Source organism: Helianthus annuus, chromosome 17 (genome assembly GCF_002127325.2).
Source record: "Helianthus annuus cultivar XRQ/B chromosome 17, HanXRQr2.0-SUNRISE, whole genome shotgun sequence".
Taxonomy (NCBI): Eukaryota; Viridiplantae; Streptophyta; class Magnoliopsida; order Asterales; family Asteraceae; genus Helianthus; species Helianthus annuus.
The window spans coordinates 191,632,991-191,646,232 of record NC_035449.2 but is presented as its reverse complement, the minus strand read 5'-3'; the positions used below and the strand labels follow the sequence as shown (position 1 = coordinate 191,646,232).

General features: G+C 34.7%; 1 protein-coding gene across 1 annotated transcript; it reads right to left on the bottom strand.

Moving 5' to 3' along the window:
• Positions 1-1,751: 1,751 nt before the first annotated feature.
• LOC110922620 (rRNA N6-adenosine-methyltransferase METTL5) lies at positions 1,752-10,029 on the bottom strand. Its single transcript, XM_022166884.2, has 9 exons — positions 9,871-10,029; positions 9,690-9,746; positions 6,342-6,439; positions 6,137-6,206; positions 6,002-6,050; positions 4,057-4,145; positions 3,930-3,977; positions 2,090-2,149; positions 1,752-1,999 (listed from the first exon to the last, which is right to left on the bottom strand). Exons 1-9 carry the CDS (start codon positions 9,928-9,930, stop codon positions 1,895-1,897), a joined length of 636 nt encoding a protein of 211 aa, XP_022022576.1. The 5' UTR covers positions 9,931-10,029; the 3' UTR covers positions 1,752-1,894.
• Between the last annotated feature and the right edge of the window lie 3,213 nt (positions 10,030-13,242).

Genomic DNA, 13,242 nt, shown 5'->3' with positions numbered 1-13,242 from the left:
TCGAAAGATAAAGGGAGTAGATAGATAGGAACCTGGTCTAACAACTTGAAAAATACGTTGAAGGTGGTAAACTTGTGGATGAGCAACTTGAACCTTCAAGCTAGATAGTTGTAACCCTAATAATTCTCACGTACTGGTGTGTATTGGTGTGTATGGCGGCTTTTCAAAACCTGAACCCTAATCACTTTATTACTAATGGGTAGATTGGGTGGGCCATGTTTTTATTTATGTAACAAAACTTGGAATTTATTTTAATAAAATAGATGGGTGGCCCAATTGATTTGTTTTTAACCGTTCTTCAATTTTATTGTTTTTAGTTGTTACAATTGCTAAATATATTTTAAAACACATTAGTTATTATTATCATTCTACATATTCTAAAAAGATATAGTAATAATTTTCTATTATATTTGTATAATAGTGATAAACAATTAATTTTTTATGCTTATTAAATATATATATTTTTATTATTGCGCCTTACTTAAAAAAACCCTCGCTTTTTTTGCGCCTAGGCTCCAGGCAAGGCCTTTGCGCCTTAAGTGTGCCTTGAGCTTTTGACAACATTACATAGAGTAATTATAATTACCCTACAACAATTACTCTACTACCGTAAATCACGATTTTTTTTCTTTACATTTTGAAATTAAACATCATTCTTAACGAGTAGGGAAAAAAATCTTCCTTCACACTTATTACGTTAAGGCCATTTTGTATGTTAAGGCCCATTTATATTTGATTTTTTACACACTGTTTCATGAAGAATCATTCTCTCTAAATGTGTAGCTGTTTGCCTTTGCAAAATACAAAATGAGCTGATGTTCTTTTATTTTGAGCATCATGAGATATATTGGGCTTCAAATAGCCTTGAGAGTTAAGATTTTGAGAAGCAGCCGAAAAGGCACATACAACCGGCCCATTACTACTATTAGACCAGTGAAAACTATATTATGATTTATGGGCTTGAGAATTGGAAATGGCCCATATACAATAATACAAATACATTTTTAGATCATGTACTCAAATAAAAAAAAAAGACAAACTAACAAAGTTTTTAGCTTGATTACGTGTTAACACGCTAATGAACTTCCGGTGCATTGGTAGCTCCATGACCTTTAAAGTGGAATAAAATTGCTTTGCGTTGAGCAATGTGGTTTACCGGTTACAACAGTGGGCTTTCGGGCGGTGGGTTTCTTGTGGAATGTAGTGGGCCGGGTCACTAGTGCCGTCAGCGTTCGTGGGCATGGTGGCCTTTTGCCATTGGGTTTACCAAGATAATTGGCCTTTTGGTGGTGGTTCAAAAAAAAAAAAGATAACGGGGCTGTTTGTTTACCTCTTAATGAGGCTCTCTTAATGGTTTAGACCTCTTATTGGTTCAACACTTAATAGTTTAGACTGTTTGTTTCGCGAGCAGATGTCTGAATGGTTCAGACACTTGCCTCTAAACTGTTAAACATTATACTGAGTCTGAATGGTTAAAACCTCTAATCTGAATTGGTCAGACACTTGTCTCTAAATGATTAACCATTATACTGTCTCTTAATGGTTCAGACGTTTTACTCGTTCAGACCTCTTACTAATTCAGCACTTAACCATTTAGAAGTTGCCAAACAGCCCCTACGTGTTAACACTTGGTGCCAGAATAAGGCGGGTTAAGAAGGTTTCATAAGATTAAGTTTAGTTTTATTAAGTGGTTAAAAAACAGATTATAGATTTCTAGTTGTTCTTTGTGTTTTCTTCTTGCATCTTGCTTGTTGGGTTTTAATATATTCTTCCTGCTGTTAAAAACATGATCCATTGTTGATTACATATGCTATGAAAAAATCTTCGAATTTCCGTTTTTCGGTACCAATATACACAATAACATCAATGTTACAAATACAAAAGCAGATTATATCTAAGATTCTTGTTTTGCTTTAGGAACAAACCGCCATAAATCCACAGCGATATCAACGTCTTTTTTCTTGTGAAATTTGTATAGTTTTGGCAGATCATATCGAAGCTGCGAAAACATAAGATATAACCGAACAAAATAAAATTTTAAAATTACAGGAAAAGTTGCAACAAAAAGATTGAAAAAAAAAATATTTACCTCACATATAACTTCAGCACTACTAGCATTGTAATCTCGCAATGCCGCTCTTTTAATATGCTGCAAAATGAACGGGTCTAGCGGGTCAGATGATATGTCAAACAAGCAATGTTGAGTTGGGTTGATCCACTAACACTCTTTTGGTATTTTTTTTTTTAAGGATTAATTTCATATATACCCAACAAAAACGAAAAATATCATATATGCCCTTATAAAAACAAAAAATATGATATATGCCCTTACAAAATAGTTAAAATATCGTATATGCCCTTACAAAATAGTTAAAATATCAATTATACCCAATTTATTAAAAACAATCTCATAAAGAATCATTTTACACTTAATTTTTTTAACTTCTAAGTTTTCTTATATGCTCATATTTTAACTTCATATTTTTATATAACACATTTTAAGCTTAAATTTATTTTTATCTATTTTTTTTATTTTTTCCATAAACAATAGTATTCTCCATATATATAATATTTAAGCTAAATATATTAAACTAGAAAAAAGTAAATATAATATTTGAAGTTAAAGGTAATATATGAGATTTCAAAGTTATAGAAAAATAAAGGTAAAATTCTCTTTTACTAAATTGTTTTTATTGAATTGGTTATATATAATATTTCAACTAATTTGTAAGGGTATATTTGATATCTATAATTTTGCAGGGGTATAATGAAATTGCCCCTTTTTAAAATTATATGAATAATGAAGGGTTTAATGATAATTATAAAAACAATATTATAACAATTATATACCAAGCTTGATCCCGAGCTTCATATATCAAGCTTAAATAAGCTCGTGGGCCTAAACGAGCCTACTATTTATATAAATATATATATTTTTATTTAATATAACAACTATATGATTACATGATGAATATTATTACACATAATTATGATAAAAAAGTAAGTAAATAATATATAACGTGTGATATATACACAAAATTGTAACTACTAGTATATATAAAAATAATTATATATGTTATAAATAAAAAGTTGATAATTAATGAGTACCAGATCCGATCTCAAGTTTGAAAATACACTCATGAGGCTAACTCGAGCTGTAGACAGAGATCAAGCTCTCTTGACTAAAACAAGTAAAGCTCAGGCTCGGCTACACCCCTCTCACGTAATCAAAACGACAAAAAGATGGCACTAATTTCAAGCCACTAATTAACTATTCGTGTCATCGGGTATAGTGTTTAAGAATTTTGATTGATGATTGAACACATTTATTTAAGGCAAATTGGAAAATAATAATCCCATCTTTCTGAAATTGGCTGATAATAATCCCAAGTCAGTTATTAGCCAATAATAATCCTACCTCGTCCAATTTTTTTTGTAAAATAGACCGCCGTTAAAATAAGCTTAACGGAGTTAAGTTTTTTTCCGAATTACAAGCCGATGTTTTAGGGCTTTTGATCAGAACGAGGATACGAGTCAATTGATGTAAAACTTACCTCGAAATTGTGTTCGAAATGGCTTGAATTTTGTTAATTGGAAGTTAAACACCCGAATTGAAGCACCGTTTTCGTGGGTTGGGGGCAGTATTTTGAGGTAAGTTTATCATCAGTCGACTCGTATCCTCGTTCTGATCAAAAGCCCTAAACATCGGTTTGTAATTCGGAAAAAACCTTAACTCCGTTAAGCTATTTTAACGGCGGACTATTTTACAAAAAAATGGATGAGGTCGGATTATTATTGGCTAATAACTGACTTGGGATTATTATCGGCCAATTTCAGAAATATGGGATTATTATTTTCCAATTTGCCTTTATTTAACTAAGTTCCCAGTCAAATGTTCTAATCTTAATCAAACAAAAATGGGGACTTACTTCTCTTGTAGTTGTCTTGTGCAAAGAATAAACGGCTTGAGAAGCAACCTGATAGTTTTGTATGCACTATATGTAAAACACACTTGAAAAATAAATTTGGAAATGATTCCGCTTTTTATTTGTTTACCTTTAATGCAACGGACAAAAATTCCATGTCGGCTCCTTTTTTGCGTGTTCCAAACGGAGGGTTCATTACAACAGTATCGACAATTTGACCTTTAAATATATAAACAACAATATCAGCAATCAAGCTCTCTCCCTTTTTAACTAAAAGGGATTACTGTGAAGCTCAGGGTGTTTGGAATTACTTAATACTTATTATATATATATAGGGGAAGGATCCGTTAGGAACCACCCTTTATTGCGAGAACTGCGAGAACCAGTGTGAACACAACCAAAAATACCTAAAAAACACACAAAACTTTTTTATAAAAATCGCTACTTTTCGTTAATTTAAAAAAACAAATTGTGTGTTTTTTAGATTTTTTTTAGGTTTTTTGGGGGTTTAGCTTTATGGTTTAGTTTTTTGCATTTACGGGGGGGGGGGGGGGGGGGGGGGGGGGGGGGGGGGGAAGTTTTTTGGTGGTGCAGTGGGTTTATTTTGTTGTGTTTACATTGGTTCCCGCGGTTCTCGCAATAAAGGTGGTTCTCGCATGAACCCTACCCTATATATATAGACTTCGGATCAAGAGAAAACCCCCCCGAGTTGTGAGAACTTAGAGAACTCCGACTTCCTGTGCGAGTTTTGCCACCATTTTTTTGCACACACGTAGATGCAAATGTTACAAACACAGCTAACACAGCTGTAAAAAAGTCCAAGCGGCGTTTTCAACCTTTTTATAGCGATGCTGACATCAACATTTACACCCATTGTAAGGGTTTTTTACTGGTGTAAGTTAACAAAAAAAGTTTTTTTTTTTTTTGATAGTTGCTTTTTTTAAGGATTTTGGGGAAACTTGTTTTTGAAAAAGCCTTCGTTTTGGCCGAGTTCTCTAAGTTCTCTCCATTCATAGGAGTTTTCATTTTACCCTAACCCTATATATATATATATTGGAAGGGGCTCATGCGAGAACCACCCTTATTGTGAGAACCTTGAGAACCAATGTGAACACAACCTAAAATAGCTAAAAAAACCTAAAAAAACCTAACCCCCCCCCCAAAAAAAAAAAAACCTAAACCCACCTCCCCCACCCCCCAAAAACCTAAACCCCCCCCCCCCCCCCCCCTCTCCAAGCTAAAATGCTAAAAACTAAACCCCCAAAAAACCTAAAAAAAATCAAAAAAAAAATCTAAATTTTTTTAATATTTTTTATGCTCAAATCGCTACTTTTAGTGGCCAAAAAAAAAAAATTTTAAAAATTTTTTTTTTTTTTAATTTTTGGCTTCGAAAAGTAGCGATTTTTATATAAAGAATATTTAAAAAAAAAATTGTGTGATTTTTAGCTATTTTTAGGCATTTTTGGTGTGTTCACATTGGTTCTCGCGGTTCTCACAATAAGAGGTGGTTCTTGCATGATCTTCTCCCTATATATATATATATATATAGGGCGGGTTCTAGAGTGAACACCAGTGTATTTGCGATCTGAGTAACAAATCCTGGCCATTGATCTACACACATGTATGGCCGAGATCTCATCATCAAATCGTAAAATACACTAGTGTATTTCAACATCAAATCCTGGTCATTGATCTACATACGTGTATGGCTAGGATTAGTTCACTCAGTTTGCAAGCTACACTAGTGTTCACTCCTGAACCTAATCCTATATATATAGAGAGAGAGAGAGGAAGGTTAACGTACATTACGGCTTAACGTACATCACGTACGACAGGTAATTACGCACGTTCATTTTAAAATCACGCACGTTATAACTCAAAAATCCAAAATCACGCATGTTGAAACACAATAATCACGCATGTTGAAAACATTAATCACGCATGTTATATAACAAATCACGCACGTTGTTGTACGTGAAGTACGTTAAGCCGTAATGTACGATATACTTTTTCTATATATATATATATGAAAACAATGCTTAAGAAGTTGCTAAGATGATGGGAGAGAGAGAGACCTCTCCATTGCAGGTTCTTAATTTCAGATTGAATTAACTCCAATTCAACCTGATATAAATGATTATAAAAATTCATCAATTAAATAGAGCTACAAAGAATCTTCAATGCTGAAAGATAAGGATGCAATGAATTACCTCCAGCTCATCAGCATTGACCGATGCAATTTCTAGGGACTCATCGTCAACATCTATGCCGATGACATGCCTGTTAAACACAAAACTAATGTCAAATTGCAGTTTGGATATTAAATATGATTTTTATTAAGATAATAATAATAATAATAATAATAATAATAATAATAATAATAATAATAATAATAATAATAATAATAAATCTCACTCTGCATCCAGGAGAGTAGCAGCAAGACTTAATGTGCCACACCCGCATCCAAAATCGGCTACTACTTTGCCGCTTATGTCGTCGTATGAATTCTCTGCCTAGTCAAGTAAAATTGAATATAAAAAAGTTTATATTTACTTAGGGGTGCAAACGAGCCGAGCGGCTCGCGAGCTACTCGAGATCGGCTCAAGAAAAAGCTCGAAACGAGCCGAGCCTTATCGAGCCCGAGCCGAGCTTGAGCCTAAAATAAAGCTCGTTTGTTTATCGAGCCCGAGCTCGAGCCTCGCATGTGAAGCTCGTTAGGCTCGTCGAGCCTTAGTGTAAACGAGCCGAGTCGAGCCGAGCTTATTCAAACTTGTTTACAAGCCGACCTCGAACCTAAAAATAAGCTTATTTAATAAACGAGCCCGAGCTTCACTTATCGAGCTCGCGAACCTAAAAAGTCTATTATTTATATTATTTTTGTTTAATATATTAATTAATAGATAATAAACGAGCCGAGCCCGAGCCGAGCTTGAGAAAATACAAACGAGCCGAGCTCGAGCCTTGAAAACAAAGCTCGAATCGAGCCGAGCTCGAGCCCGAGCTCAGATAATTTAATCGAGCTCGAGCCTGTTCAAGCTCAGGCTCGGCTCGGCTCGTTTGCACCCCTATATTTACTAGTCTAGATAGAACGAGAAAAGGTAACTACTAAATAAATTAGCATTTAGCAATCTCTCTTTCCATGAGGAGATAAACGATAACAAATAACAATTAGTACTACTGTTCATGTTACAGCCAAAATCGCTCATTGAAACTTCCTCTCCATGTAAACAAAAACATTTATGACATCAAACGAACCGTGTCTCTAAAAGTCCCTCTATTTTTTTATGTAAAATATAGTAATGGCAATCCGTATAATATAAGCTGTGGCTACGTAAATCAAAAACAACAAGACAAAACGTATTAATAGTAACAGTCGTACCAGACCGATAGCATAAAGTGGTGAGAAAACTATAGCTATGCAGTTATAGCGGTCCAAAATCGAATAGCGGTCAAGGTCCGCTATATGATATATAGGTTATAGCGGTGGTATAGCGGTGATATAGCAGTAATTTTTATACCATGCATAATTTATGTATTTTTATATATATATAAATATATCTTTGAAAAATATTAATAGTAATATCAAAATTAGTAGTAATATCATTCCATTATCAAAATCCTGTTGCAAATCTAACATAATTTAAGAATTAACACAATCAAACACCTACCTGCGTTACTGCTATAACCGCTATATAGGTTTCCAAATAGCGGTATTTAGCGCCGCTAACAGCGGAACCGCTATAGGCCACCGCTATTTGGACCGCTACACACCCTGAGGTCCGCTAACCGCTATAGCACCGCTATTGACTGCTTAGAACTATAGTACTAACAGGTAAAAGAGCAAATAAACAATGAAAAGTAGCGCAAACCCCCTAGAAAGCACCTCTACGGCTATACGCTCCTATAATAATCTATACGTCAAAACAAAGCTAAGACAAATGTAAGGCTAACGCAAAACGCAAGTGTAGGAAAAACTAACAAACTAGCTAATTGAATATCCGCAGTACGCTGCTGTAATATGCCTCATCAAGCTATAAATTCGCAACAACATGTAGCTTGGACCTAAGAGCGCCAAACCGCATAGAAAACAACCTTTTTGTCAGAAGTTGTGAAATCTAAACAACAATAATAGATACATACACAACTCTGTCAATCTCCACGTGTTTCGTGTAGATAGACTAGAAAGAGTTTACGTGATAATGTTTAGTGTGTGCTTGGATGCATTTTTTGAAACTGGTGTGTATAAAACCGAATTAACCGACCCATAACCAAATTAACCAAAGGAACCGAACCAAAAAAGGCGAACCGAATAGAAAACTGATGGGTCGGTTAATGATTTTCTTTTTTTTTTTTTTTTTTTGAACGGCCAACGAATCCTCCAAATGGGCTACTGGCGAAATTCACCACATCGGGATACACCGCATCCGAACCGGGGAAAACCCTCACCTAGGGCAGAAGCCCGTGAACACTTGCCCGAAGGCACGACAGTGCGGTGAGGTAAAACCCGTTCAATTCAAGGATCGAACTAGCGATCGCCGCGTACCCGCCTAGTCTCCCATCATCACCAGGTGCTGCTGAAAACTAATGGGGGGAAGCAGGAATTGAACCTAGGTCTCTTGGAAACCCAAGTCTCTCCCTTACCACTCCACCACAAGCTCATTGGCCGGTTAATGATTTTCTGAAAACCGATATACATGAGTCGGTTATGGTTTTCCTTTGTTTCTAACCACCATAACCGAACCGACCCACGTGTTAGTATAGTCATGGTTAATCCATAATATTATAGATTATATGTATTTTTTAATGCTATGTAATATATACAAATGTGTAATAACAATTTATAAGGTAGTAAAAAAAGTTTAAGCCAAAACTTTTTCTCCCAAATAATGCCCAAGTATAGTTAATCTATAATATTATAGATTATCATAGTTGTTAAAAGCCATCGCCTCTTGCGCCTAGGCCCAATTTCCTAGCAAGGCGAGGCAATTGCGCCTTAATTCAAGACAATTGCGCTTTAATTCTCCGAGTGATGGTTCATGCGCATATTCCAATGAGATTCCTAGATTCTGGAGAGTTTCCGGCCAAATTCTCTAAATTCTGGCAAGATTCCAGCTAGATTTCTACTTTTATCTAACGGAAACTATTTTTCTACACTAATAAACTAGCATTTTTTAACTTTTGGTACTAAATAGACGATATTAAATGTTATATGATAGCTTTAGTTTTATTTTATTTGAAGAATAGTATTAATTTTCTAATACATAAAATATTTTAAGTTTTTTTCGCTGTACGCTTTTTTCTCTCAGACCCACGCTTTTTTTGCGCCTTGCGCCTAGGCCCCAGGCGAGACCTATGCACCTTCAGTGCGCCTAACGCCTTTAATAACTATAACTATGTAGATTATATGTATTTTTTTATGATATGTAATAACAATTTATACCGTGGTAAAAAAAAAATTAAGTCCAAACTTTATGTCCCAAATAATGCCCAATTATATTTTTGAGCAAATTCTAGCCAGGCCTAAATTCACGATTAACCGACCAATGGTGAGCTCCTGTTATAACCATCAAAACCGATCAACCATAACCGAACGGTTACGGTTATGGTTTTCCAATAACCGACATCTCGGTTATGGTTTTAGGCCAAAACCGACCCATAATTTGCACAATATAAACTAATTTGCACACCCAAAATCAAACAAAAATCATGCATAAACTGAAGCTCAAATTAATCAAAAAAAAAAAACAGAGATGAAATAGGTACCGTGTATAACATACGAGAAGCAATGTGAGCTCCAGTTGGATATTGTTCCAGCTCAATCTGAAAATTAAAAACATTCACACAAACAATTTTTTTTTTTTTTTTTTTTGCAATAATTTAGAAGGGGAATGAATAGAGAACAATTAAATATGTGAAGTTGATTCAAAGTGTATGAATCTAGTACCTTTGGATTCTGGAATTGTTGAAGATTCCCTAATAAACTTTCTAATTGTTTAAGCTTCATCTTGTTCTTCGGTGGTACGATTCGAATGCAGATTGACTGAAACAGTATAGCAAGAATCTAGCCCTAATTACCAATTCTGGTTATTGGGCCATATAAATAGTTTTCTAAGCCCGTATATTATGCTTCCTATTGGACCACATATACATACATTATATTCTTTCTAGAGGTGCACAAATTGGGTTTTTTTTATATTGGATTTAAATAAACCGTTCTTAATTTTCGATTTGCATCATATCACTCCCAACTTTCGACTTACTTTCCTCTAGCACTTCCAAACTAACTGAATCTAAACACAGTTAGTATTTTGTTGATGTGGCACTTTGGTTAGTAACGTGTAACGTGGCCTTTTTTGCTGACGTTTCATCTGATATGGCACTTATTTAGTGGTGTGGCATATGATGTGATATTTTTTGATGATGTGGCATCTAATGTCAGTTAATTGTGTTAGGGTTTAGATAGTTTTTGGAGTGCTAGAGGAAAGTCAATTGAAAGTTGGGAGTGATGTGGTACGAATCGAAAGTTTAGAGTGCTATTCGCGATTTGGTGAAAGTTGTGGTTATTTACATCCAGTATCCCTTTTTTAACTAGTTCAGGTTGGTCAACAAAAAGTAAAAAACGAGTTAAGTTTTAAACTGGTTTGGGGTTTGACCGGTTTTGAGTAGTTTTACGGGTTTTTTTACTGGTTTGGTTCAGGTTGAACCGGTTTTAAAGGGAGGGCTATAGAGTGGTTAGAAACCTAGTGGGTTGTACCGTTTTAAACTGGTTTCTATGTATACCGGTTTCATTTCTGATTCAAAAACCATTGAAGCTCTTTAAACATAGATAACTAATAATAATTTTAAATATATTTAAAATAAAACTTGGGTAATATCATAAATATCTATTAAAAATAATATTAAGAATATCAATTTAGTCTTCAGAGACATAGTGTGTGATAAGATGTCTTTTCTCTGTCCAAGAAGTTAAGCCTAAGGATTCAAATTTTGTAAGATGAAGTTTAGAAGTATGTTCGCTCCGTTAGACATTTATGGCTTGTTCGGTTCTCGAAATTCTTGGAAATTAAAGTTGGATTTAATTATATCGCAAAAACGTGTTTTGGTTGAAAACCCTGTTTTAACACTAGAATTGGAATTGCCAAGTGGGGCTAGCTCACTTGGTAAAGGCTCTTGCCTTTTAGTGGGAAGTCTTGGGTTCAATCACAAGCAAGGGTGATTTAGTTGTAAATATAGGAGTTTGGAAGAGTAACATTAGCCATTCAAAAAAAAAACCACTAGAATTGGAATACACTCATTTATGAGATGTTGAATATCGTCACATACTTGATGGGATTTATTTAAAACATTTATGGAATTTCAATTGATTTTATTTTTAATAGATATTTCGTGATCACTTTTGACATGAAATACCAACGGTCCCCAAAGCTAACTCTTCTTTGATTTTAAGTTGAGACGATTAGTTTAATCATATCTCCAAACACCCTTAAAACCAACGGTCCCCAAAACTAATTGTTCTTTGATTTTAAGTTGAGATGATTAGTACTTTAATCATTCCTCCAAATACCCTTAAAAGATTTTTTTTTCTTATATTAGTTTTGGATATATTCATAGAAAGACCGTAGCACAACAACCCTTTCTTTCTTGGGCTAAGCTGTGACCGGTCTTTGACCAAAACCGGTCCAAAGTTAGCCTTTCGATCCGTTTTTAATGAAACTTTTCGTACGGATAAGAAACACGAATGGTTCGTCGGATTTGGATGAGTTAGGTCTTGTTTGGGTTTAGGGTAACCAAGCAAGTCTATTCTATTGGTTCAATTGGGACCCATTGGTTATAACCCATAATATATGGGTTCAATTTTCTGGACCCAATCTTGTTGTGTTCTGTAGCCAATTTGTCAAGACTAGGAGCAGACTCATCACTCATCTCAGAATTCATGTGATATTATTGCACATGGCCAAGCCAACTCTCAACCAATCCTTTGAAATTTCCCCATTGTTATCTATCCTCCATGCCACTAAAGCAAAGGTACACTTTGTTCCAATAACTTTGCATTTTTATTTACATTATCCCATTTTATACCATATAAATAAATGTCGATGTGACCCGTGTAGGTGTGTACATATACACATATATGTGTATCTATTTTACATATATTGCCTTTTATCATCAAGTAGTTTGCATGGTTCATATTGACGCTAAAGATGTAAAAAACCAGTTTAGGTCCGGCGACCCGTAAATAAATGTTGATGTCCCCCTTGCGGGGTGTGTACATACACATATAGGTGTATATATTTTACATATTATATATATTATGTGTGTTTCTTTTCGAATGGAAATTAAAAGAAAACATTACATTAAAGAGAACAATTTCAAACAAAATTATCTTATTTGTTTGGGATTGTTAACAATATTTTCTTTTAACCGTAGCAAAAAAACTTTATATATAAAAATGCAATGATACAATACAATGCGCTAGCAAGAGGCTAGAAGCAATAGAACAAAACACCAAACGACCAAGAACTTGAAGATAGTAAAATTTAAAACTACACCATTCTTTCCTCTTCAGCGTGTTGCATTTCGTCCGGTTATTCATTTATAGATAGGCATTCGCTTTTATATTGTCCATAAGTGTCAAATGGTCTATTGTTACCAAATACCTTCGTTTCTTGATCTCCATACCGACCAACCATATCATGGGTATTTTTTTTATCATCTGTATCTACAGTAAAAAATATATTATCATAAAATAATATTAAGAGTAAATTACAAGTTTTGTCCTTTATGTTTACATCAAATTGCAAGCGATGTCCTTTTTTCCAAAAGTTTACAGGCGGTGTCCTTAACCTTTCAAAATCTTGCACGTTATGTCCTTTAGGTCAAACCCAGTTAGATTCTTTGGTTAAATCTGGTCATGTGCCTTGCACATGAGGGCATTCTTGTCATTTTACATCGTTAGGGACTTTTGTATAAAATATCTTATAGAAAGGGACTAATTGTGTTAAAAATGAAAAATAAAGTATAAATTAAAAAACCTGAACTCTCTCTCTCTCTCTCTCTCATCACCCCCTCTGTTCTCTCTCTCCCACAGGTATACTCCGGCGTTCTCCGATGACCTTCCACTCCGGCAAAACACTTACCCTCCGGCAAAACCCTTACCCTTCGGCGACCACTCTGTTTATTTCCCCAAAATCGTTACCTTCGTACATCTCCCACACCCCCACACCCATTAGATCGACCTACAAGACCTAATTATAATTAATTCATACCTTAAGCCCAAATGTGGTGTTTGTGAATGGATTCGTGTGATTTCTAATGC